General features: G+C 35.7%; 1 protein-coding gene across 3 annotated transcripts in view; it reads right to left on the bottom strand.

Moving 5' to 3' along the window:
* Positions 1-26,045, bottom strand: part of LOC107658865 (transcription factor EC-like) — a 67,520-nt gene that overhangs the window by 11,853 nt on the left and 29,622 nt on the right. Inside the window, exons 5-7 of one of the 3 annotated variants that reach the window (XM_016447551.1) lie at positions 24,564-24,749; positions 1,005-1,250; positions 562-660 (exon numbers count right to left, since the gene is read on the bottom strand). In XM_016447551.1, the coding sequence (XP_016303037.1) occupies positions 562-660; positions 1,005-1,250; positions 24,564-24,734 (516 nt within the window). In that variant the 5' untranslated portion in view covers positions 24,735-24,749. Of the gene's footprint in view, positions 1-561; positions 661-1,004; positions 1,251-2,086; positions 2,318-5,248; positions 5,417-24,563; positions 24,750-26,045 lie in introns of those variants that run through there. The other 2 variants (XM_016447553.1, XM_016447552.1) reach the window with 2 other exon arrangements.

Here is a 26,045-nt window from a genome sequence, read left to right as displayed (position 1 = left end):
TGCTTACGGCCTGTGTGACCCCAGCCCCATCTCAGAGCCCGTACGCACACAAGGTCTGTACGCTGGAGACCAATCAATTTTATGAGATCTTTAAAAATGTGTGAACGTGTAATACAAATTATATGTTGTATAACTGTTATTTAAGTATACAAACAAATTACATGAGAAGAGCAAAATAATAGTGCCTGTTATAATACAGATTATATATTAATCAATTCCATTCAATGTGGATTGGATCTAATCATGAAAGGCAGAAGAAAAATATTGTATATCTATTTTGTCTATATTTTAATTTAATTTTAATTAAAATCTACAAAAATGAAATCAAGTACAACAAAATACCGTGATATATAAGCATTTTACAATAAAAAAATAAATTAAATATATATATATATATATATATATATATTGACTTTAGTTCAGTAACATTTTGACAGTGATTAACAGAAATTAATTACAATTCCCTCCATACTTTTTACACCCCTATACACAGGTCATTATTAAAAACACGCGACGTTAACAGTTCAACACAGTGAAGAGATGAACTTGACTTATACTTACATTATTTTGCATTATGATGCCTGGCTCCATACAATCCAAACCCCCATCTTTGAACCCGGTTTCAAGGCCAAACAGATCAATAACTTCATCCATTGGAAACTAAAAGAAAACATTGATTATAGCGCACTCTTTGTCCTCTGTCAACAGTGGTTGAATTTGTCAATCTGAGATGTTTGTTTGCTTGTTTTGAGTTTCATTTTCACTATCATCAGTTATTGTGTCAATGCAGAGTAAAAGTGTGAATAAAACCGGGCCAGTAATCAAATAACAGACGATTCATCATCTCAGAAAGACGACTGTGATGAAGAAGCACCTCTTATCAGAGCAGCTGACCCATCCTTTCATTGTCAACGTGATCAGAACTGAATGTTTGAAGTTATTGATGAGTAAACACACACACAGACTGTGACACACAGGTAGATGAGATCACAGGAAGTACTCACCTCGCTGTCGTGATTGTTGGCCAGCGTGAGCAGGGTGACGGGGCTTCCTGGCGTGCTGCTGTCGCTCACGGGTGGCATGTGTCCATTACGCATGACTGGCACCGTTCCCAGGGCCTGGCCCGGGTGAGGATGGCCGACCAAGTGGGCCTGGCTAGCAAGCTTGCTGCCCAATGTCAGGTACTGCTTGACCTGCTGGGCCTGAGTCTGGTGGAGGTGGTATTTGGAGTTCTCCAGGTGATTTTGAACCTTCAAAAAGAAGAGAAAAAATTGCATTTTTAGGTCTTATTTGTCTATAAATGATGTCTTTATGCGCAAGTGTCTTTCATATCACTTTTTTTCCCAACATCTGTGCAACCAAAACCAGCAAGAAAAAGGCAGTTTATTCAGCTTATTTATGCATATAACAAACCCCACATCTAATTTTAAGCGCATTACCTGCTTAAAACATTCTTAACCCGTGACTTAAAGGGATAGATCACCCAAAAATCTACATTTAAAAAAGAATGTTGGTAACCAAAAAGTTGACGGTAGCCACTGACTTCCATAGTATTTTTTCCCCCCATACTATGGAAGTCAGTGGGTACCGTCAACTGTTTGGTTACAAACATTCTTAAAAATATCTTCTTTCATGTTCAACAGTTGAAAGAAACTCATACAGGTTCAGAACAACTTAAAGGTGAGTAATGATGACAGAATTTTCATTTTTGGATGAATTATCCCAGTAATATCCAACATCAGCCAAAAAAAATATGCAATATGCAGGACAGTTGACCCAAAAATCATCATTTACTCACCCACATGTTGTCCTGTACGACTGTGGAACACAAAAGAAGATATTCTTTTTTTGTCTATTCAATGAAAGTCAATGGGCGCCGATATTGTTTTTGGACCCCATTGAGTTCCATTATATGAACTGAAAATCTTCAAAATGTCTTCTTTTGTGTCCTGCACAAGAACGTAAATCCTACAGGCTTTGAATGACATGAGAATGAGTAAATAATGACAGCATGTGAACTACCCTTTAACCAAGCGCCAAAACGGCCCTCGTCTTGCGCAAGTCAAAGCAGAACATAAGTCCTTACGTTGGAAACTCGAGCTCCGTCTCTCATCTTGTAGAAACTACAGTCAGTTAAATGTGGCATTCTCAATCCCTGTACGTCCACTAAAGTAGGATCCCAAGCTGTGGAGAGGAAACCAAGTGCCTGTCCCCTCTTGTCCCTGTCCGGTCTTTATAAGCAAGCAGGAGGATCTCAGTGACCTAATTAGCACTAAGGCCAGGCCTTTCCTTTTTATTGCAGGTCGTAGTAATCACCTCAAGCAGAGATATTACTGATCTGACAGGTTTGATCACCACAGGGCCGAGGTCTTTCGCCTATATCACTAATTCGCTGGGACCGCCCAGTTCTGTTTGCGTGAAGCAGCCAATCCCAGACTTCCCACTTCTGCTTCAGGGGGTCCGAGACAAATACTGCTTGTTCTGTGCGGTTTCCAAATGATCCAGGGGCCCATCTCTGGATCAGTCTCACTAGACAACATTGTCTTGTATCGGTTCTCAAAAACTAACTGTCGTGAACCCGGTCGCTCCTCTAATTTTAGTCTATAAGATATCATAAAGCTAAATATAGGAGGGAATCATTCATTCAGGGTGACGGAGGCGACCTCTAGTTGTCATTATTATGTTGTCTACGCTCACAAAAGCACAACTGTTGAGTTACTTTTATGGCGCTCGAAGCATTTTCAGAAAAATCCAAAAATGAACTTTTACTGACCGCTGACCTAAAAACACTCAATTGTGTGATCTAAAGTTATGTTTAATTTGATCAAAATGGCTGTTTGCTCTAACAAAAGAGGTGTTTATTACTCACGCTCGTTGAATTAGAAACATTTATTGGACTGCAGACTGTATCGCCCTTCAATGGAAATCTTAAATGGAAAATATTATCCCATACGCACCGAAATAATTATTTAAGCCCTTGAAGGATGAATCCGAAGACCACACTGGATCTTCTATGCCCTTCTGACTGCGCATTCAACAGTTCAGCGGAGGTCTGTCTCTGTTTATCAGCCATTGCAAAGCTCTTTTCATTACACACACTGGATTTGGCTTCAAAAAAGACCTAAGAGTGTAACTTCTCTCTTATCCCAGGCAAAGGTGAAAGAAGCCATTGTGTGTCTGAGGGCTCATCTCTGCAGTGTGGAAGGGAAGGGTTATCCTGGTTGTGTTAGAGGGCCACGTCCTTGTCTCGCATCTCCCCTGTCTGTTGTGAACGCAGGATATACGACTATTAACTAATTACAGCCTGTAATGTGATTGAAGTTGAAGTGATTTTGATCACAAATGCAGTGTAGACAATGAAAGCACTGTGTGAAGATGCATTAGACACCATACTTCATTTACTAAACATTCAGCCTACAGATTATGAGCTGATTTTACATTAACACGTCGTTGATATATTTTTCACTGTTGGCTTTCCAGCACCCCCTAGTGTAAATGAGATTTGCTAGTTTATAAACCTGTTGTTTTCCACTTTTAGTAATGTTTATATATAATGTTTTTAATAATGTTACTAAAGTGTATTCATTCAAATAACTTTTAAGTATGTGTGTGTATATATAGATAGATATATAGATAAGCCCATTTAGATAAGAACAGCACATAATAGCAATATATTAAATTAATAATTGTATTGTATATTATTCAAAGGCACAAAAAGCAATGATGCAATCACAGAGACAAGCAATGACCGTATGGAAATACATAAAACTAACAAACAATTTCTTAACCTTTTGCAGATGGTCACACAAATCAATTTAAAATTAACATATATATATTTTTTTAAATCCTTTACCTTAATTTGGACTGTAAGTGTGCATCTTGATTAGAAAACCTGTAAGTGTGTCTTGAATGGCGAGGTATAATCTATTGTGCTTGTGTTGATGTTGCATAATTTTGTTTCAGGATTAGTCAAGTTCTGGTTTCACTTCAGAAAAATCTGCGTTTTGAAACACTGGGGAGGGGAATGATTTTTACCGGCTGTACAAATTATGGACAAAACCTTTTCCTGGCCAAAAGGTCAGATGCTATATTAAGTTGGAAAGAGAAGTTAAATCATTGCAATATAAACTTTTAGGATATGTTTTTACTCTGACAGATGGGAGTCAGAGCTGTTCTTTTTTTGACTTGTTTTGTTTCTGAGGAAATCAGTTGTGCTATACTGAATATTCCTCCTTAGCATCAATGCTGTTAGACCACAAAAGTTTCTGAGGGGAAGAGAAAGTAAAACACACACACACACACACACACATTCACTAAAAGAGCAGAATCACATTCACATCAAGTATTGTTCCTTTACCTTAAAAAACAGGTTTAAGTTTGTGAATTTATAATTTTATGCTGTCTTCTTGCTATTTTGATGTATGTTACAGCAGCAATAAACATATTTGGACAATTTAATCCGACTCAAAAATGCAAACCATCAAAGTATCATTAATTTTAAATATAGCTTTCTTGTATTTTAGATATTTATATTTTTATATTTATTATTAAAATATTACATGCAATATGTTTATAATATTTTCTAAAATTAAATTTTTCTCAATAATAATTTTAAACGTATAGCTCTAGCATCATATTGACACATGTGACACTTTTTATTATATTATTTTAAAGACATTTTGTTTTAATTTTTATTTGTGAGAGTAACTAAATACTTTTTAGCCAGTTCACATTTGTAGTCATTCTATGGCTTTTTAAAACTTGTCATTTACAAGATAACCTTCTACAAAATATTACAGATATTTATTAATATTTAACATTTTTGCTAGAATCATAAGTATTCAAATAGAATCATATTTGATTATACCATCTTTGTCCATTTAACAAGGAACCAGCCTAAATATATATAATAGATAACTACATTTATGCATTAAACAAAAGAAGTGTGCATTCAAGGTATAGATTTTATAAGTGTGTATTCATTGGGAATCAAACCCATGACCTTGAGTGCCATACTGTACTCTACAAGTTGAGCAACAGGAAGTAATCTCTCCAAAAAAACTATTTCACAGATTCAGAGTAACTAAAGTTCAACCTGAACTCACAAAGGTTTTCATTAAACCACAATAAGCAGGTTTCAAAACCATTTCCAAGCTTGTTTTTTTTTCATTAACAATTACACTCAAGATACACAAACAGTATTTGAAAAACTCTCATCCCAATTTCTCTCTCTTTTGCAGCTACATACCGGCAGCAGTTGAATCTCAGTGAAAGAGATGACTTTAACCACACAGCAGCGGCTCATGGTCCAAAAGAAGGCTTTCAGGTATCAAGCAAACAACATGCACAAACGGCCTGCAGTCTTGCCCTTAAACCACAACCCAAGAGGAGTTGGAATCACTCGGTCCAGTGTGAATGCAACCCGGCTGGGAAAGCAGAAGGATAACTAAGTGTGTGTGTGTGTGTGTGTGTGTGTGGCTTTCCTGAGCTGTGTGTGCACTAACACTGGCCTGGAGAGGAAGGCATGACACATCAGCTTTCTCAGCTCTCCAGCTTCCTCCGTATGGGATCGTTCCTGCTCTAGTGGTCAGCCAAAGGCCTGACGGAGGCAGACTTTCAGGTGCTAGAGACTCTGAGCGTTTTGTTCTTGGTGCTTCCTGTCTGACCATCTTTACAGCCTTACTCGGCACATTCCCCTGAGAGGTTATCTCTTTAGCACACACGATGTACATAAAAATTAATCAAACGAAACACAAGTGTGGACACACTTGCTTGCATGTGCACTCGTAAGTAGTGTAGTGCACACACGTTCACTACACCAAGTACACTCAAGGCCAAAGAAGTGCATAGTGCTGCTTGCTGAAGCCTCTTGGGTTAAAATTACTGAGCAAAGCTTGGCTGAAGCACATTGTTTTGACTGTTTTTCATTAAATTTTGTTATTATTTTATATTGCACCATGGATTTTTTTTTTTCAAACTCATTTTTAGCAGTGTCAGTGCTTTTGAGGTGAGGCAGATGAGGAAGCCTATTTCTGCCTCAAAGTAAAAATAAATAAATCACATTAAAATAACATAAGAAATAATAAAATTGTGAATTAAAGTCACATTGCGAGATTTAAATTGGAAATTGACCCTTCGCAAAACCCCGCCCTCATTAGTTACTGTTGCTATGTCCGACAAACAATACCACTCTCACAGTACACATCATTTTCGCAAGCAATGAAAAATTGCGAAGCAAAGAGGAAACTGACAACGCGCCGACAGACAAGACAGAGCAGTTTACTTCTGGTATAAAACAAGTATATTTTTGTCATTTTTAAGAAATTCAAACAATAAATACCGTTTTGTGACTCTGTCATGACAGATCGCTGTATTGCCTCAGTTCAAGCGTCAGTTCAAGTCTTTTCATATTTACTTAAAGCGCGAAATAAACATGAATGAACATCAGAACGTATTTTATTTCAAGCGCAGAAAGACATCAGTACACACCATTTTTCAAGTGCACCGAAGTTAATCTACTCTCCTGTCTGATTCGTCGTTATGATTGGTCAGATCGCCTGTCACTCAAGCTCTTTGTGAAGGGTCAATTATGAGAAATTGAGTTGCAATTGCTAGATAAAATATGCACTTTTGAGATATTATTGAGTCATATTATGAGATATAAAGTTGAAATTTTAAGCATTAATTAGTACTTGTGTGATATAAATTTGCAGTTGTTCAATATGGAATCATTGTGAGATTAAAAGTCACAATTAAACAATATGAAGTCATAATTACAAGAAATAAATTTGCAATTGTAATATACATTTGCAGTTGTGAGATATGGAGTCATTATGATACCGTATCATTGTGAGATTAAAAAGTTGCGATTTTAAGAAAATGATTAGCAATTGTGAGATATGGAGATATGAGATTTAAAGTCTCAAAATTTGCCAAATAGAGAAACGAAATCTAAATTGGGAGTTATGGAGTCATATTGTGAGATTAAAGTAACAAGTTGGAAATATAAAGTTGCAATTATTAGAAATTAAGTAGCAAATGGGAGATATCAAGTCACATTGCAAAATATAAAGCCACAATTGAGCTATAAATAGTTGCAATTACGAAAAATGTCACAATTTTTTACTTGAGCTACAATAATATAAATTAATCAGAAAAATCAAGAACAGTATAAAACTAGTGTCTCAAATGCTGTAGATGGTTTGAACTCTTCTTGAAAGCAAGAAGATGCTTTGGAAAGTGTAGAAATCATTGCAGAGTAGACAGGACATGTCTAAAGTAGACAGGACATGTGCATCAGCATCCTTTTGTTGCCTTGTTTCCTGTGTTAAAGGAAATGCTGAGGGAAGTTTCTAGTAATGGACCAGAGTGCCTTTGAACCTGTGTGTGTGTGTGTGCGCGCATGTGTGTGTGCGTGTGTGTGTGTGTTTGTTTGCGCATGTGTGTGTGTGTTTGCCAGTGTTTCTGTATGTGTTTGTATATTTACTCCTTACTGAAATTCCTGGTTGGCCATTTTTCCATGTTTTTCTCTGGGCCCGGTCTGAAATCTCACCTTTGTTAGTCCCACATACAGTATGTATAAAACATGAGCTACTTCCTGTAAGAGTTGGGCCGCTTCTGAGACAAGACTTCAAAGTCCAGCTCACACATCTGAGAGCTGTTTTATCCAAGTAGAAAAGGAATGCATAATAACCAGAAGACTTTAATGATTCATATATAAATTAAATATTACACTCATTTTGTGCCAAACTGTCCTCCCTGAGCTCAGTGCTGCAATCCGGTTTATCAACAAAAAGAAATATAGTATGTGAAAGATGTCCAAAATTTATACATGAAATTCACCTGGATTCTCTTTGATGCTGAAAAATTCACGTTTGCATCAAAGGAATAAATCACATTTTAAAAATTATTAAAATAGAAAACACTTATCTTAAATTGTAATATTTAACAATATTACTGTATTTTTAATCAAAAGCAGCCTTGGTGAGCATAAGTGATTTCTTTCAAAAATATTCAAAATATATTGATCTTAAACCTTTAAACAATTGTTACCAAATGCAATGATATTCCTACATTTTTAAGCAAGACTTGCATGTCCAAATATTCAATGAATGGTCTACAGGCACACTTTTGAATATAAAACTCTGTTGTAAGCATCTTTACAAGACCCAACATACTTGAGACAGGTAGCGTCTGGCAGAACATTTTTTAAATATTACTTGTTGGCAGTGTTACACAAACAGCTAGGCTGCTAATAGGTTTGTGCATTTATGAGAGGGATGAATAGAAATTTGGTTCCCCAGAAAAGATGTAATTACGCCTAATGTGATTTTCGGTTTAAATCAATTAGCCTCTACTCCTTCAGGGACGACAAGGCAAACTGTTCACAGGCACACCTGAGAGGAATTCACTGTACCCCGTCCCTGTGCGCGGGCAGATTTAATTGCAGACCCAATACAAACGGCGACTCTAAAACCCATTTGTTGCTGTTACTAATACAAGCTATCCGCTTCAAATAACGCACTGAAAAGTAGCCGTAGTAAATCTGATCAATCAACTGCTTTCATTAGGAAATTTATCCTCAATGGTTGGGGGCCGAGCCACTTTTCAGACGCATCTAACCGTATCCCATGATCTTCTAACTCGACCCCCCACTTTGCACTGATCCCCTTAAAAACACAAAATGACCAAACCGAATCACATGACTTCCCTCCACACGCCAGACTCACAAAAAGGACCCAGCACTCTCAGAGCAAGGGCTTATGGGTAAGCTGTGCTTTTGAAAGGCCTTCTTTATCTGGGTTTGGGCTAATCACTGGGTTGAATCACCTAAATGGATTTGCCTGCACTGTTACTTTTTGGCTGTGGAGAGTTGTGTTATAACGACAGATCGTAAGTTAATTTCAGGTTTTATCACAGGGAAAATGGAGCACTTGAGGATATTTCTGATGTACACAAACACAGCAAACAGATAGAAAGCAATATAAGCATTAAAGGGTTAGTTCACCCAAAAATGAAAATTCTGTCATTAATTACTCGTGTTGTTCGAAACCCGTAAGACCTTCATTCATCTTTGGAACACAATTTAAGATATTTTTGATGAAATCTGTGGGCTCTCTGACCCTCCCATAGACAGCAAGGTAACTACCACGCAAAGAAAACAAAAATAGCAACTTTATTCCACATTTTCGTCTCTACTGCGTCACTGGCGCTGATCCAGATCCGGCGTAATGACGTCATCACGCCGGATATGGGTCAGTGCCGGCGCCGCCACACGCTCGCGTCATGATACTGTCGTGAATGCGCGTCCACAAGTGACGCAGTAGAGAAAAAAATGTGGAATAAAATCGTTATTTTTGTTTTCTTTGCGCAAAAAAGTATTCTCGTAGCTACTACTTTGTCGATCATCTTGGTACTTTTCTGGACCTTCCCTCAGATTAAATCAAAAATATCTTAAATTGTGTTCCGAAGATGAACGAAGGTCGTACGGGTTTCGAACAACACGAGGGTGAGTAATTAATGACAGAATTTTAATTTTTGTGTGAACTAACGCTTTAATGAATGTATATAAATGTACACTACTTTTCAAAATTTGGGGTTAGTATGTACAGAAAGCAATACTTTTATTCATTAGGGATGCATTACATTGATCAAACGCGATGGCGCCGACGCTGATGGCTGCCTCCGTGGCGTGCTCTGGCAGAATCACTATGGACCCTTCACATCCAGCACACTCCCTCTTTGAACTGTTGCCATCTGGTCGACGCTACAGAGCTCTGAGCACCAGAACGGCCAGACACAGGAACAGTTTCTTCCCTCAGGCAATCCATCTCATGAACACCTGACAATAACTGTGGAACACACACTATTTATTCACTCATACACTTATTTATCTAACACACATACTCAGTCTACATTTCAATTTGCACATAATATACCTGCACATACAACTGTCTATTGTTATATACCTGTACATACAATTGTCGATTTGTATATTTTTATTCCTTATTTACTTGTTCTATTTCTTTATTTTTTTTATTATCTGTGTTTTTTTGTTCTGTCACTGTCATTCTGTTGCACTGTGGGAGTTTCTGTCACGAAAACAAATTCCTCGTATGTGTAAACATACCTGGCAATAAAGCTCATTCTGATTCTGATTCTTCTGATCAAAAGTGACAGTAAATGCTGTTTTTCTGACCTTTATATTAATCAAAGAATCCTGAAAAAGTTTCACAGTTTCCATAAAAATATGAAGCAGCACAATTGTTTTCAACAGTGATGATAAGAATATTTTGTGAGCAGTAAATCAGCATATTAGAATGATTTCTGAAGGATCGCGTGGCACTGAAGACTGGAGTAATTCAGCTTTGCATCACAGGAATAAATTGCATTTTAAAATATATTAAAATAGAAAACACTTATTTTAAATAGTAATAATATTTCACAATATTAGGGGCAAACATTGAGGGACAAGCCAAAGTTTAATACTTAGGCTTAGGGTTCTGTTTAAATCACTAACATTAGGTATGATGAACAGTAAAAGCAAGCACCGCTATCTATATTAATATATACTGATTTACCATGGCTGGAAACTATATTATAGACTCCATATCATACCAGACTGTTTTATTTCGAGTCCGCAAGCTCTCATGTCATTGTCTGGTCTGTCTGTTGTAAAATAACTGAACACAATCAATCCATTTTACTTCAAATGTCATGAAAGATTGAAACGGGATTAAATTTGGCCTTTAAACACAGACTCTTGTCTTATCTGATTGGAAGAATGTACATAAGGTGTCTAAACTCTTATTTATGAGTGTAAGATGAAAGCTGTATCAAAAGTTTAACAGGTCGTCGCTCCAGATATCCGCACAATTGCTGGCATTATCCTGAAATTTGAGTTTATGATGTGAGTGATCATATGGCCTACTTTACAACTTTTTTTTTTCTTCCAAGTGCACATAAAGTGCATTTGTGGGCTAAATTTGCAAAGCCCTGTTCAAAAGCTTTAGCTTGAGATATATTCATTACGGCTGAAATCTAATTGTGTAAAATGAAATAATGCAATAGCTATTTAATGAAGACTAAGCAGAAAATTAGATCAACTTTGACCTTACCCGAACTAATAATACGCAGTTTGAAGAGCGACAAAGAAACGTTTGTGTCCACGTTCTCTTCAAGTCAGTGTCATTTATGTGTGTGTGTGTGTGTGTGTGTGTGTGTTTGTGTGTGTGTGTAGAATCTAAACAGCATCCATGTGCATGTGTGGACATACACAGAGGCACAAGTGTGTATCTGATTGTGCCGTAACATGCGTGACAAGTTAAAGCAGCCATGGCCGTCTCAAATAGTGTAAAAGCTTTCAGTCATCACAATGAGGCGCACACATCTACAGTAAGTATCACAGTAAGTTTGTTTATATACAGTTCTGTTCATACTACGCTCAACATTCTAGCTCCATTTCTACTCAGACGTCACTGAATTGACCTAAAATTCTGTTAAATTAAATGAAATGCACGTTATTGCATTGTGTAGCTACTGGAAACAAAGGTTTAGTCACAAAACCTATAAATATCAGCTCATTGACAGTGTTATCAAAACGAGGGTGAACTTTTCATATTTCAGACCTCTTCTCTGTTACGACTTAATCAAATTAATTGTAATATCCAGACATTTCTTTAAAGATTAATATACTGATTTTGCGATTTAAATTGGATCATTGTAATTTCCTTCCACAGACCGGACTCTCCACACTCTCTCCCAAGTCAAATTGATTAATCAGCACAGCCTGAGTTGAATTTGATGGTGGAGTAGAAGAACAGACGCTAGTACAAAGTGACCAGTGTGATTGAATGAAAGTCCTTGTCCGTCTGGCTGGAACAGAGGCTGATCTTCTGGACTGTCATGGAGGAAATCACCTCTGATTTGTGGTGTATAATCAGTTAAGGTATTTTTGGGGTATGTTGGGAAATCGGTCACATACAACACGGCTGATACCGCAAGAGAGAGGTTTATTACACAACAGGTGCATCATCTACAGCTGGCCCACAGAGTATTTTAAGCCACATGTCTGAATGTCATTGCATTAGGTAACAAAACGTTAAACCAAGTGGCATCTGTGAAGGAATGCTATAAGAGCTTTTCTCAGAATTAACTTCAGTTTTCAAAGCCTTTTTTTTTTTTTTGCAACAATGCCAACTTGTTTTCATTTATCAGATTATTAATCAAAAATACTTGTTTTGATATTTTTTTTCTAATGATCTCAAAATGTGACTTTATATCTCAACATTTTTACTTCATTTCTCACATTTGTGACTTACTCGATCACACAGTATAACCTCCTGGTTATAAAATTTCTTATAAATCTCGCAGTTACTTTTTTATTTTATACTTTGAGGCAAAAATGGACTTCAATATTTTTAAGTATTTTTAAGTGTCTAAATACTATTTGGGGAAACCAATATTTTGACAGTTTTGAACCAATGAGATTGATGTATGTTAAGTGTATTGATATCAATTATGCTTTATGAATGCTGAGTCATTTGTGCTAAACAACAATTCCTTTTCTAATTTCTTTCCTTCTTGAAGTTTGGCATTTTCACATGCCCGGAAGTCTATTGAATTCCTATAAACCAGCGTAATGGCATTAACGGCTGTCAAATGGTGAGAATGTATCTTTCAAACCGCGCCACCGCAGTGACGAACAATAACACTCTCCATTGGAGGGAATCCCACATTCTTGAGGGGCTTTCGCTTTTTGTTTCTCATCTTGTTTTTATCTCAGCTGAGTACTCGGGTGACGTTAATATGAGACGATGCTTCTCTTTTCATCACTGCAGGGTGCTCCTCAAACCAAAAGTCTGACTTTAAGACCTATTAGGTTATTAAGTGGCTGATATGGCACACCTAGGTATGGAAAACCACCAAAGTCAATCCTGTACCGCGCTGTAGTGAGGTGGAGGGTGTTCGTCTGAGTATGTTAGGTTTGTAGTGAACCGTTACGAGGTATTTTAGCTCATCGCATGTTGGCAATTTGAACTTTGGAACATTTGGACAATTGAGTTTAGCCTGTTGTGTGCGTGAGCAGAGCTAATTGCACGTGATACGCAAGGACAACACCAGTTAAGACCACGAAAGCAGCACTGTAAACGCACATGCTTTTATTTACACACAAACACACACTTTGACAAGCCATGCACAACACCAAGACTAAAAATATGTAATATCTTGCGTTCTCTGCTCAAAAATGCTTTAATGTTCCCCTTCCCATCTGTAGATATTAATGTAATGCTTTAAATAAATGATAAAGAGAGAGCTTTTTTTTTTTTTTGGACATGTATTGAAATTTATAGAAGCATGTTTGGACATCATAGTAGTATTAAAGTATTTGTTTATTTATGTTTTTGTATGTCCAAAATATATAAAGTCCAAAACCTAAGTAGCCATTTTTGTTTTCAAAATGATATGTAAAAATGCACATGATCTTATGGCTGGTGTCACATTAGTCTAGGACACTTTAGAAGCCGAAAATATGAAGCGTAAAATGGCCCGTTACTATACCACACGCAACACCAATGATACAATTATGTGAATTAAATTATCTAGATTGAATTTACTTTGTCAAATGTAGCATAACACTGACACATTATATATGTTTTTTTATTATTATACAGCTAGTTTGTAATGCAATTTTTCATTACAGTTTAATTTGATGCAACACAGGAAAGATTTGACGGATAAAAAAACTTTCTCTGTTCCATGAAGTTTGCATATATTGGCACTTTCTCCAAAATAATAAACTTTATATGACCAGTATATAAACAATATCTCAATCTACTCTGATTCTAGTATAGAAAGCATTAAATGCTGAATTGACTTACCGGACCGTACCAGTTATATTCCAGCATTTTGATTTTACGAATAAGTATCGCTCTTAAAAGCCAAACTGTCGCTCTCTATGGCACAACAATCTCACACATTACTTGTGTAGCCTCATCTGCGGGGACCTCTGAGCCATCGACACACACCCCGAGCCCGTTTAGCACTCCTAAGCTTACGACCTGTTGATAATAAAGCTGAACCCATTATTTTGAGTCAATGAATTGAAAGAAATGGGGCAAGGAATGAAAGCCACAGGGCCAATTACTGACACTCTTTGATGTATTATTCTCCCTCGCTTACTCAAATGGCTCTGCACATTTTGTCTTCATCCTCTGTTTTTCATTAATTATTGTGTTGGGGTCAGAGTTCGGCTGGCTAATTGTGCAGACGGTCCAGCTTTGAGAATGGCAGCGATTCTCCAAAAGCTGACACCCTCTCTGGCTGTGCTCAGATACCTTGCATTATGCCAATTAATCAAATTCTTTGATATTTTTTTCTTTCTCTTTTACTTGTTCAACCTCTCTTTCTACCTCTTCTTTTGTAATGTATCATCTCAGAGTTATTGGGGGTCTTGGACTGACTGGGAGTTTGTTAGGTCAACTACAGTAACTAATAGTTTAGTGTGGTGACACATGAAGAGCTTTATTTTACATACTGTATAACAACTCATAACCTACTGGGGAATGTTTAGGGAATTTATTTATTTATGTATACTTTATGTATTTACTTCTTTTTTAAAAATCAGGTATTTTACAGAAATCTAAAATTTTACTAAATATAGCAAAAATTGCTGTTTGGGAGGGCAACTTGGGAAACATTGTTAATAATAAAGTATTAATTTCACTACATTTCATATGAATATTTCATATTTTTATAGGAATGTTGTTTATATTTAATGTTATATTCACTCTTATATTAATTAATAATATAATATGATCTAATATAATATTTGATAATTTACTGTTATATTCCCAATATTATATTGAATACTGAAATCTCACTGAAATTTAGCTATTTACAAACAAACAAATGTAAATAAATAAATATTTTTTTAAATAAAATACTTAAAGTAATATAACTACTGTTTCATAACTTTCCTAGTTTTACATTCCTAATTACTGGACAAGGATTTCATTTACCATGAAATAAATAATACATTTTAATATCTTTGAGCTGAGCATAAATAGAATCATAAATAGAAATCCTTCATTATTAATTAAAAACATTTAAAATATCCCTGATATTTCTAGATTTGTAAAAAAACACAAGAAACTCAAACATTTTAGGAGTGAGTTTAGATTTTAGATTTCCTCACACCTGCACTCTAAAAAATGCTGGGTTAAATACAACCCAGCGCAGGGTAAAATATGGACAAACCCAGCAATTAGGTTGTTTTCAACCAACAGTTGGGTTGAAAGTTTAACCCAACCTTCTGTGCAGTAACCCAACTGCTGGGTCAAAACAACCCAATCGCTGGGTTTGTCCATATTTTACCCAGCGCTGGGTTGTATTTAACCCAGCATTTTTTAGAGTGTAGGTCATAAAGGACAACAGAATCATTTAAATTTCCAGTCAGGTGCAATTCAAGATGCAGAGAGAACTGATGAACCAGTAAATGTGTTCTTTGTGTGCAACTGTTGTATTTTTTAAATCAGATTTGTGGTCTAAACATACGAATCACTGGCAAATAACACCAAATGTCTTTTCACACTATGTTTGACCCTGGGTTAATGTGCTGACTTGCCACTTTTAATTAGGGTCTAAGCCATGTTTCACAATTGTAATTTTGAAAAACACACCTCTTCCATCTTTATTTGACCCTCTAACTCTTCTAATTCTATTCTTTAAAAAAATGTTTAGACTTGCACTCTATTCATTTATTAACTGCTTGTTTTCTTGAGAAAAAAACTAATACTAGCTTCTCTAATCTTTTTATATTCTATCTATCGGTTTTCTTTTTATTTATTTTATAATTTAAAAAAAACCTTGCTACATGTACTGCGTTAAGCTAACTGAGACTTGTTATAGCACTTGCGTATCATTGCTCTTTTGTTGATTTTGATTGCTTCCATTGTCCTCATTTGTAAGTCGCTTTGGATAAAAGCATCTGCTAAATGACTAAATGTAAACAGGGGGTTGAGCTGGGAATGCAGTGTAACATGGAACAAGATAACCTCCATATTTCCATTCTCACTGTTTTTTAATGTATGTAGCCTTGAAACTACATGGCTTTTCCACGGTGTGAGCCAATTGATCACACATATTAGTATGCCTTCACCCCTGTTATGGCTATGAAAGTGGCCTTTCTTCACACCAGGATAGTTGACGTTAAATGATTTGCATGGCGTCTTCCATGTCGATCAGTACAGATCCCAGTTTCTCTCATCTTGCATAAGACCTTTTCAAGTTATATGTAAGCAAATGGATTTAATTACTACAATCAAAAGCCTGTGGAGAAACCCACTCACTGACAACACAGAGGATTCCACAAGGATTTGGAAAACAAAAGAAATATTATTCTAGAGATTAACGTTCCTCAATGGGACGAATAGAGTAATCTGAATGAGATTAGGAAATGCTAATGACGTTCTCCTCAGATCTTGATTGGCATTTATCTGACTGTGACTTTATCTGACGGAATTGGCCGTCTTTACTGGCTAATACCTAGCCACTTTCCTGCTTTTGACGTAAACTGAAGAATGTATACAAAATTGGAAGATTTATCACCACTTTATAGTTTTATTTAACTGATTCCACAGAATAATTCTTTTTATATTATTTTATTTTATTATCTTCATGGTCTATTATTCTCACAAGTGACTTGCACATCCTAACTGGAGACGAACTCCTGTGTCTCTTTCAGCCATTTTGTTCAAAAGATGCCAGCAACTAATCAGTGTGGCCGAGCCATGACTCTGAGACGTCGGCCTGGGGGTTTTGCGAGGGCCCCTGGTGATACACCATATTAAGGGCCACAGTGGCCCTATTTGATACACGTCTCCCCATCAAACACAGACATAGACTCACTCTGATCAGAAGCCAAAGGTCAGTCTGGACAGACAGATAGTATCTTTAAAGAGTCTAGTTCTCTTGCCTTTTACCGTTTAATCAATACGATCAAAGCAATTCTATGTAGTGGAAAATCATATGCAAGATCCGTCTCATAACAACAGACAATAATGCCACTGTTTTATAATCATGTTAAAGATTATATTTGCATTTTGTTATAATAATTTATCATTTTATTATTATTATTTATTAATAATAATAATAATAAAATATTATTAGAATTTAAAATAAATTATTATTATTATTATTATATTGATATAGCCCTTTTAATGCTCAAAATGTTTTTTTTTCTTCTGCAAAGCTCCAATAAATGGAATTGAAAAATTAAGTGTTTTCAACAATCCCTTACGTGCAAGATTAAGAATAAATAATTAGAAAAAATGAAATTACAGAAGCCTATTTGAAAAATAATTGGGATTTTTTCATACTCTGGGGACATTTTCATGAAAACTGTTTTCCCACATGTCCTCCTATATTGCCATTACCACAATACCACCAAAAAAAACAGTACTGTAATGTAAAATTAAATTTAAAAATTAATTAAAATTAAAACCAATGCTGTTTATACATCATGGTGTTAGGTCTATTTATTCAACTTTTTTTGAAATGTGATCTGCATATTTTTGTCAGATTCACTCATTAAGGCATGATCTCCTGCTCACATTCGCACTAAAGCACAAACAGCAAAGTGGAAGTACACATTCTGAAGTTTTATTTTACTATCACACTCTAAAAAATGCTGGGTTATTTTTTTTAACCCAAATGCTGGGTTCAGCTTGTTGGGTCATTTTATTGGGTTATTTTGAATATTTTTTACCCAGGTGCTGGGTAGTTTTGGGTCATTTTTAAAGTTGCTGGGTCATTTTTAACACTGGGTTATTTTTTTCTACCCAACCACTGGGTTGAGCCTATCTCCGATGAAACAACCCAGCTGCTGAGTTACAGTCAGAGCACGGGCTTTTTGAGGCCTCTACAGGAAAGAGCGGTTCTCAGCGCCACCGATTTGGTGCACTTCTTCAGCGAAATAAAGGTTTGTATACATTTTATTTCATTTATAAAGTCTTTACTGTGCTGTAAATTATATTATTTTTAACAACGCAACATAAGGACGAGGTGTCAGGCAGCAGTGGTCGTTTCGCATGATGGAAACGCCTTTATGCCTTGCATAACATGAATGGATTTTATTTGTTATTAAACTGAATATAATTTAATTTGATGTTAAAATATGTTCTCTAATCTCAGTACTGTTTGTTTTTGGGCAGGTTTTGGAGTCAGTCACGGTATCTTTCAGCTACGAATGAAACGCGAGGCGGCGGTTTGAAGATAGCAGTTCCCCGCGAACAGCAGCCCTTCACCGGCTCAGATTTCGGCGACACACCGGCACGCGAATTAGCACTATTTCTGTGAAAAGTAATTACAGAGAACGGTTGAATACACTTAAATTAAAATGCTACTTTTAAATGTTACATTTTTTATGCATGTATGTTGAACGAGTTTAAAAGTATGTAATATTGTAAACTATGCTGTATTCACCCAAATAAATTCAATTTCAAAAAGTCTTGTATTTTGTCCCTGTGTTCTTGCTTAATAATAAATGTTCATCTTTTGATTATTGCTGTTGCCTCTAGTAATTCTGTGATTTATTTTAATTTTTTTTAATTTCCAGCCCATTTTAAGGCAGCAATATAATAATTTTTAAACAATAGTTGACTTAAATAAAACAACCCAGCATGTTGGGTAAAAACATTAACCCAACCAGCTGGGTCAAAATAACCCAGCATGTGTTCTGTCCAATATTTACCCAGCGCTGGGTTGCCAAATAACCCAAGTTGGGTTGTTTTTAATCCAGCGTTTTTTAGAGTGCAGGATTTTATTAAAAATGAACATGTAAAAAGTAAAATCTTTACTGCTTGTAATAATCCCTGCGCACCTAAATAGACCCCCTCCCTCTTAACGTCCCGTCTAGCCCTCTGGCCAGATCAGGCCCCACAGGTGCCCCAGGGCACAGCGCTCTGCCCCGCTGAAGGCTAAAAGCCTACACTAGCATATATTCCATGCACTGAACCTTTTTCCTTTGAATCCTATTAGTGGCTGAACTTGGTTTAACTGAAAAAGACTGCCGACTTCACTCAATTAGGCCTAATAGGATTACAGGGCTGGTATGGGCCGGGCAGTTTAAATAAGACAGGAATTTTGGCAGACACCTGCTACATGTACTGCATTAATCTTATAAAGGAGAGTACGCTTGCTTGCTTAATGTGGCTTGCACATGCCAGGACTTCAGTCGACATCTTTGTTGAGGCAAGAATGAAGCTTGTGGTAAAATGACCGACCACTTGTTTCAGGCCTTACTTGACGCCAGTGCATCTGGTATTCAGGCATTTTATGGGCATCTAAGCATGTGTGTAACATGTAGTTAATAAAATCTTTATTATCATTAAAATTCATAATCATTATATATTTAATATTATGTATTCTATTATTTTATATTGTTCTAATTCAATATTTAATTAGGCCTGTGGAATTAATGTATTAATTTGTTGCAACTACAGTAGTCAACATTTGAAGTGGATCAGAAAAGTTCATCAAAGTTGTCCTAAGACAAGAACGCATTTTGGTTTTAGCTTTGATGAAAGGTTTTGATCCACTTCAAATGTTGACTACTGTAATTTGGAGAAAATAAAATAACGCATTTAAATAATTAATGCATTTAACACACCCACCTAGACCTGTACGTCATCTGACATTGCATGCAGTTGCTGATGAACATGATGCATGATGACTGACTTGTGTGATGCAAATGTGATATTGATTTGACACAATAGTTCAATAAACAATGAGTTAATATTGTGTTAAATTTTAGACACAATATTGTCTGCTTAATTTCGCCAATAAAAATAGTTCCAAACAATTGCGCAGCAGAATTTTGTTCACATTTCTGAGAGTACAAGAGTACTTCTGCTCAGAGTCCGTCATTTCTAGAAAGGGAGAACAGTGACGATATTGGACTGAGTTACTCGGCTGTCCTGGAAAAACCCCATCTCGTGTTGCAATTGATTACAGGCTGTTTGTCATAATCAATGCTGCTAATTCGGTTTCCTCTCACTGCTGATTCACAATGATTGGGTAGAAGTGGATTTTTATGTTCATCTTTCTCTGCTTTTATTTCCATCATTCCTTCGTTCCATCTGTCTTTCCTTCTTTTCATCCTTTTCTTCTTGTCCTGGATGATTGAGTTCATCGGAGGTGGTTTTTGTGATGTGTTTATAAATGCCACCATGTTTCTCTAGTGCTGCGCTTCACCCACCCTGCTTTAGCAATACTTGTTCATTGCAAAATAGATTTCATACCGAGTGAGTGCATAAGTATCAGTTTTATTTGCATATCAATGCAAATATGTAGTTCTATAAATGCATAATGCCAAATTGGTTACTTTTTGGTAGTATAAACATACACTTAAAATGGCACATGCAGACGTTGAATAAGCTGACACAACACCGATAAATGCATTTATATAAATTAGTAGCAAAATACATAATTAGCAAAAAAGTAGGTGTTTAGGTTGCAATGAAACTGATTTAGTGACCAATTTTTTCTTGCGTATTGTGCACACCTCAGTGAAGCGCGTTATCAAAAAATGAATATAATGTAGGACGAGGACAAGTGTTATTTTAGAATATACTATTGTAGTTTTTGTTAATATTTTGATTTTCTTTTTTATTTATATTTTCTCTTTTCATTTTAATTTCAGTTAAAGTTTTAGTAATTTTGTAGTGTTTTTTTTTTGTCTTTTATATTAGTTTCTTCTATTTTATTTAAATATGTCTATATCGTTTTTTTATAGTTTATTTTATAGTTCTTTTTTTTTTAAGTTTTGGTTTTATAGAAATGAGTAAAATTAATTTTTTATTTCTGTTAATGTCTATTTCAAGTAATTAATTTTTGTGTGTATGTGTACTTGTTTATGCTACATTGTAAGGACCAAATGTCCCCACAAGGATAGTAAAACCTGAAATTTTTGACATTATGGGGACCGGCCTGCGGTCCCCACGAGGGAAAGAAATTATTAAAAATAGTAAATGATGTTTATCTGAAAGTGTAACGATGCAAACATGTTTTCTGTAAGGGGTAGGTTTAGGGTTAGGGTTGGGTTAGGGGATAGAAAATATCGTTTGATCAGTATAAAAGTAATAGAAATCTATAGAAAGTCCCCACAATTCACAGAAACAAATGTGTGTATGTGTGTTTTTAGTTAAAGATAATAACCCTGGCAGGGACTCGCCATTGGATTCTATTGATCACAAAAAATGAAACATGCACTGATAAATCGTTCACAATAACATGCATTTAAAAAATAGGGTGAATTTTCATTTCATGCCAACTTTAAACCATGTATGATATTTCATGAAAGTTTCTGACAGCCATTTACAGGGCCATAACATGCTGATGGTTTATTCAGCATCATCACAGAGCACTAGCACTATGTTTCCAGTCATCTGCTGTGGCTTTTACAGATATCTGTTACGAACACCCATGCTAATCTACACTACACAACTGTCTGTCCCATTATACATCTGTTGAACTTGCCTCCTCCTGCCAGTCCAGTGGCTCGCAGGATGTCAGACAGAATTTAGGTCTGAGCCAGACGGGGTGGGTGGTCCCTCTCACAGTCTGCTTTGGTCCTATTAGTCAGTCAGGATCCAAACAGCACCCCCCACATCTCCGTCTCCCTATAACACATCTTCCCATAACCCCTCAGCTCCACGACTTGCCTCTGACACACTTGAGATAAACCTTATAGACAGGGGGCGTGTAGATACACACTTATAGATCTGTGCCTTCTTGAGTGAAAGTGTGTGTGTACGTCTGCCGCAGCCTCAAGGGACATCGCGCTTCAGAGAGACGAGAGACTTTCCTCCAAACACAGGTAGTGCTGCAGTGTTTGAAATACACAGCCCCACACCAAAACACACACACACACATGAAAGGCCTCTTGTGGACCAGAGCAAACACAAGGCAGCTTTGATGTGCTCCAGCCTCTTCTATTCCCTTTCTATCCCCTAAAAATGACTGTTGCTTTGCTTTTCCATCTGAAAACCTGATTTCTAGCTTTCTTCTTCTGACAGTTTTTAAAAGTGCAGCTGAAGTGTGTTTTTCTTTTGTCTGATCAATTTAAGCAGATCATAACTCATTGACAAATGATCACAAATTAGATGTATTATTGCTATGTTGCTTCCTTCATTACTGTGCTATGCATTTAAAAGAAATGTCTTTTAATTTTATATTAATTTATATTATGTTAATTTTAAGGCTGGTAAGCGATTACAATTTTTAATCTAATTAATTACATGAAGTGTCGATTAATTAATCTAATTAATGCAAATTAATCGCACATCAAATTTGGCTGAGAAATTACTCCCAAAAGGTAATTTAAAGTCATTGTTGTGTAAAGGGTTAGGGTTAGGTGACGCCGCGTGCGCGTGGATTCATTCAGAAACTAAAAATTAGATGGATTATTTTTTTTTTTTTTTTGTTAAAATTTTTATATATAAAGTTACTTGTGATAAGACAGAGTAATTTTTTTATCATTTAAAAGAAAAAGAAAAAAATATATATTATTATTATACATTTTATAATAAAATAAAAATATATCTTTTTATTAAAAAAAAAATGAACCCGCTAACAGTAGTGTTCTCTATTATTTATTTTTAAAAAATTGTTACGTGTACTGCGTTAGATTAAACTTGTCATAGCACTTAAATATTATTGCTCTTTTGTTGGTTTTCATTGCTTCTATTGTCCTCATTTGCAAGTCGCTTTGGACTAAATGTAAATGTTATGTAATATTTTATATATATATATATATATATTTATATATATATATAACATTTCTGTCCCCCTCACTTCTGAAATGATGGCTAATATATATATATATATACACACACACACACACATATATATATATATACATTATACATATATATATATATATATATATATATATAGTTTTTTATTTATTATATCACTGTCAACTTTTGCCATTTCTCCATTAAAAAAAAAAAGGTCAAACGTCTGAGAAAATGTTGATACTTTTATAAAACATAACTGAAAACTCGGTTAATCTTCTGAGCTATTCAAAATCAAGCAACTCACAAAACTGGCTTTTTTCTTAAAAGGTAGAAGTGACCGAAAATATATAGAAACAAACTCACACCCCAGTTCAGGACCTTTTGCTTTTTACAGTCAAAATAAACACTTGTCGAATGTGACTAGTGTGATTATAGTAACAGAGGTCTTGTGTTCTGTCAGCACATAGTGTGGAATTACACTCCGAAACAAAACCACCAGCAAATCCACAGCATCGGAATTCCAGACAAATGAGTCCTGCGACACAAAGGGCTGTTTTGGTGGTTTCGGACTCAAATGTGCGGACATAGGCATGCATCTCTAATCACATTATGGGGTTAAGAATCAATGCGGCAGAAAGGAGAAAAAATACACTGATTTTGTACAATGCATTTCACACACGTTAATTATATACAGTATTTACATGTGCAGGATGTGCTGTTAATGAAATATGAAATCTTAGCAGTTATTTATTCCTGGTATCTAAGAATTGTTTATATAGATTTGTTTGTAATTTAAATGTTTTATATGGCACATTGGTTGTCACCCTGTCACTGAAATTACATTTATATTTTTATATATTATTAAAGCTAATATTAATCATGGCCTTAATTTATTAAAATAAAGTCATAATCCAATGAAACAATGTAATAATAATAACATTCACACACATGCCAAGTGATTAACACTCTGACTCTCTCTCTCTCTCAGATCATGTGTGAGTTCTTGCTCCCTCCACCCCAAGAGTTCATTTTAATTTGTGTTATGATGCATGTAACTAAATTAAGATCAGCTGTAATGATCCTGCCAGAACTCCTGTGTGCTAATGACTGCCAAACAAAGATTGACTTAGTCAACACAAAACCCAAATTGATCTAATGTATGCTGTGAATGCCACTTAACTCACAGTTCCACTTAATAATATCAGTCAAGACACGTTGTCCATGAAGACATACTTGCAATCAAAAAAAGCAAAACACGCTGCATAGCATTCAGTTTCATACACTGTAAAATAATGTTCTGTTTTTCACAATTTCAAAGTGTTGTTGACCCAAAAATTAAAGTGTGCTGAAAATTTACTCTTCCCTCAGGCCATCCAAGATGTAGATGAGTTTGTTTCTTCAGCTGAACAGATTAGGAGAAATTTAGCATTGCACTTTCTCACCAGTGGATCCGCTGCAGTGAATGGGTGCTGTCAGAATGAGAGTCTAAATAGCTGATAAAAACATGATTCCAGTCCAACAATTAATTTCTGATGAAGTGAAAAGCTGTATGTTTGAACGAAACAAATCCATCAAGGCATTTTAACTTTAAACCGTCACTTCTGCCTATCAGCGATTTGACGGCACCCATTCACTGCAGAGGATCCACTGGTGAGCAGATGATTTAATGCAAAATTGCTCCAAATCTGTTGCAAAGAAAAAACTAACTATTCCTTTAAATGCCATCAAGCAAAAACAAAATGGTGTGTTAGTGATTTTGCATACCTCCCATTGAGTCCAGGGCCAGGTGGAGGGCTGACTGCTGTGGTAGGGGCCCGGGTTTGATTTGGTGTTGTAGGAGTAGTAGGAGAACGAGGGTCCTGGGACCCACTGGTTCTGCTGGTTTTCTACATTAGTCACAGGGGCCGATTGAACAGTGGAGAATGACTGGAACATTGCGGATTCCTAATGCTGCACAGTGAAAACACAACACGAGAGATGAGCGAGCTATGAAATGTGATATGTCACTGTATCTACATTACTTATATCCTTTTATTTAGTGGATTTAAATAAGTGTTTATTCAATGCACGTTTCATTCAAATTTAGCCACTTTCAAAACATTCTGCTTAGATTTACATCTCAAATAAATCAGTGTGACATGTAAGCCAGAATCTGTAAAGATGTTCGAATTAATTTAAATAAGTGAGTTAAGTGTACTGTCCCTTGGGTTCATCTGAAATCACATTTGAGGGATGTTTTCTTTCAGCCTGTGATCATGTTTTGCAATACGTCTTTGTTTAGACTCACGTCAGCTCTGCATGAGATGATTGAAACAGAGCTGGAATAATGAGAGGCAGCGTGCCGCATATATGGTCTCTCAGTTCAACTGTCACACTCAATCAGTGATTTTAGTGTAAAAAAAACTCTTGAGCTAATTGGCTGTTTCAGTGTTATCAACTTTAACAGCAGTAGATTCTCGTCTGAAAGTGACGGACGGTTTGAAAGTGTCTGAATCATGTCATTTACACATTATTGTGATATGTTATTGATTGATGATTTTTTCTTATATTATTTAATTGAATAATTAACATTTTGTCATACTATCTAAGTGTTATTTACAGAATAATATCAATACCAACATGACATGTTGACATTGTACTGTATGATGCATCATTTTTTAATCCGTTTAAATTGTTTTAATTTGTTTTTCTTTATTATTAGTTGTTCTGATTTTGTTCAGTCTTTGTGTGAATATTTTTGGTCTATGATGATCAGTGTTGGGTAAGTTACTCTGAAAATGTAATCAAATTACTGATTACTGATTACTCCTTTTAAAAGTAATCACGTTACTGTTCTGATTACTTTATTTCAAAAGTAATTAGTAATTAGTTACATTACTAGTTACGTTACTTTTTTCTCCATGAAATGTATGAAATCCCAGCATACACGCTCCCGATAAATATTTGTTATTAAAGCATCAACATTCACAGAGCACTGTTATTTTTAACTAAAGCAAGCGGCTGCTGCGTGCATGGTTTGGCATGGCAGAATGCCAGCAAAGAGCACTGCATTTATAATCTCTAAAAGACATCTCAGTTCATCGCAATATCCCAAATCTGTTATAACAATAAATATATGCATAATGAATCTTTCATAATGTCTACAATTCGTGTGTTATAATGAGAGGATTCATGAGCACGCAAATTTCAGCACTGCATTGCTCAACACTGCAAACACATGTTATAGCCTAAATAGAAACTCTGCAT

Source organism: Sinocyclocheilus anshuiensis, unplaced genomic scaffold (assembly GCF_001515605.1).
Source record: "Sinocyclocheilus anshuiensis isolate Anshui unplaced genomic scaffold, SAMN03320099.WGS_v1.1 scaffold283, whole genome shotgun sequence".
Taxonomy (NCBI): domain Eukaryota; kingdom Metazoa; phylum Chordata; class Actinopteri; order Cypriniformes; family Cyprinidae; genus Sinocyclocheilus; species Sinocyclocheilus anshuiensis.
This window is presented reverse-complemented; position numbering and strand designations above follow the sequence as displayed.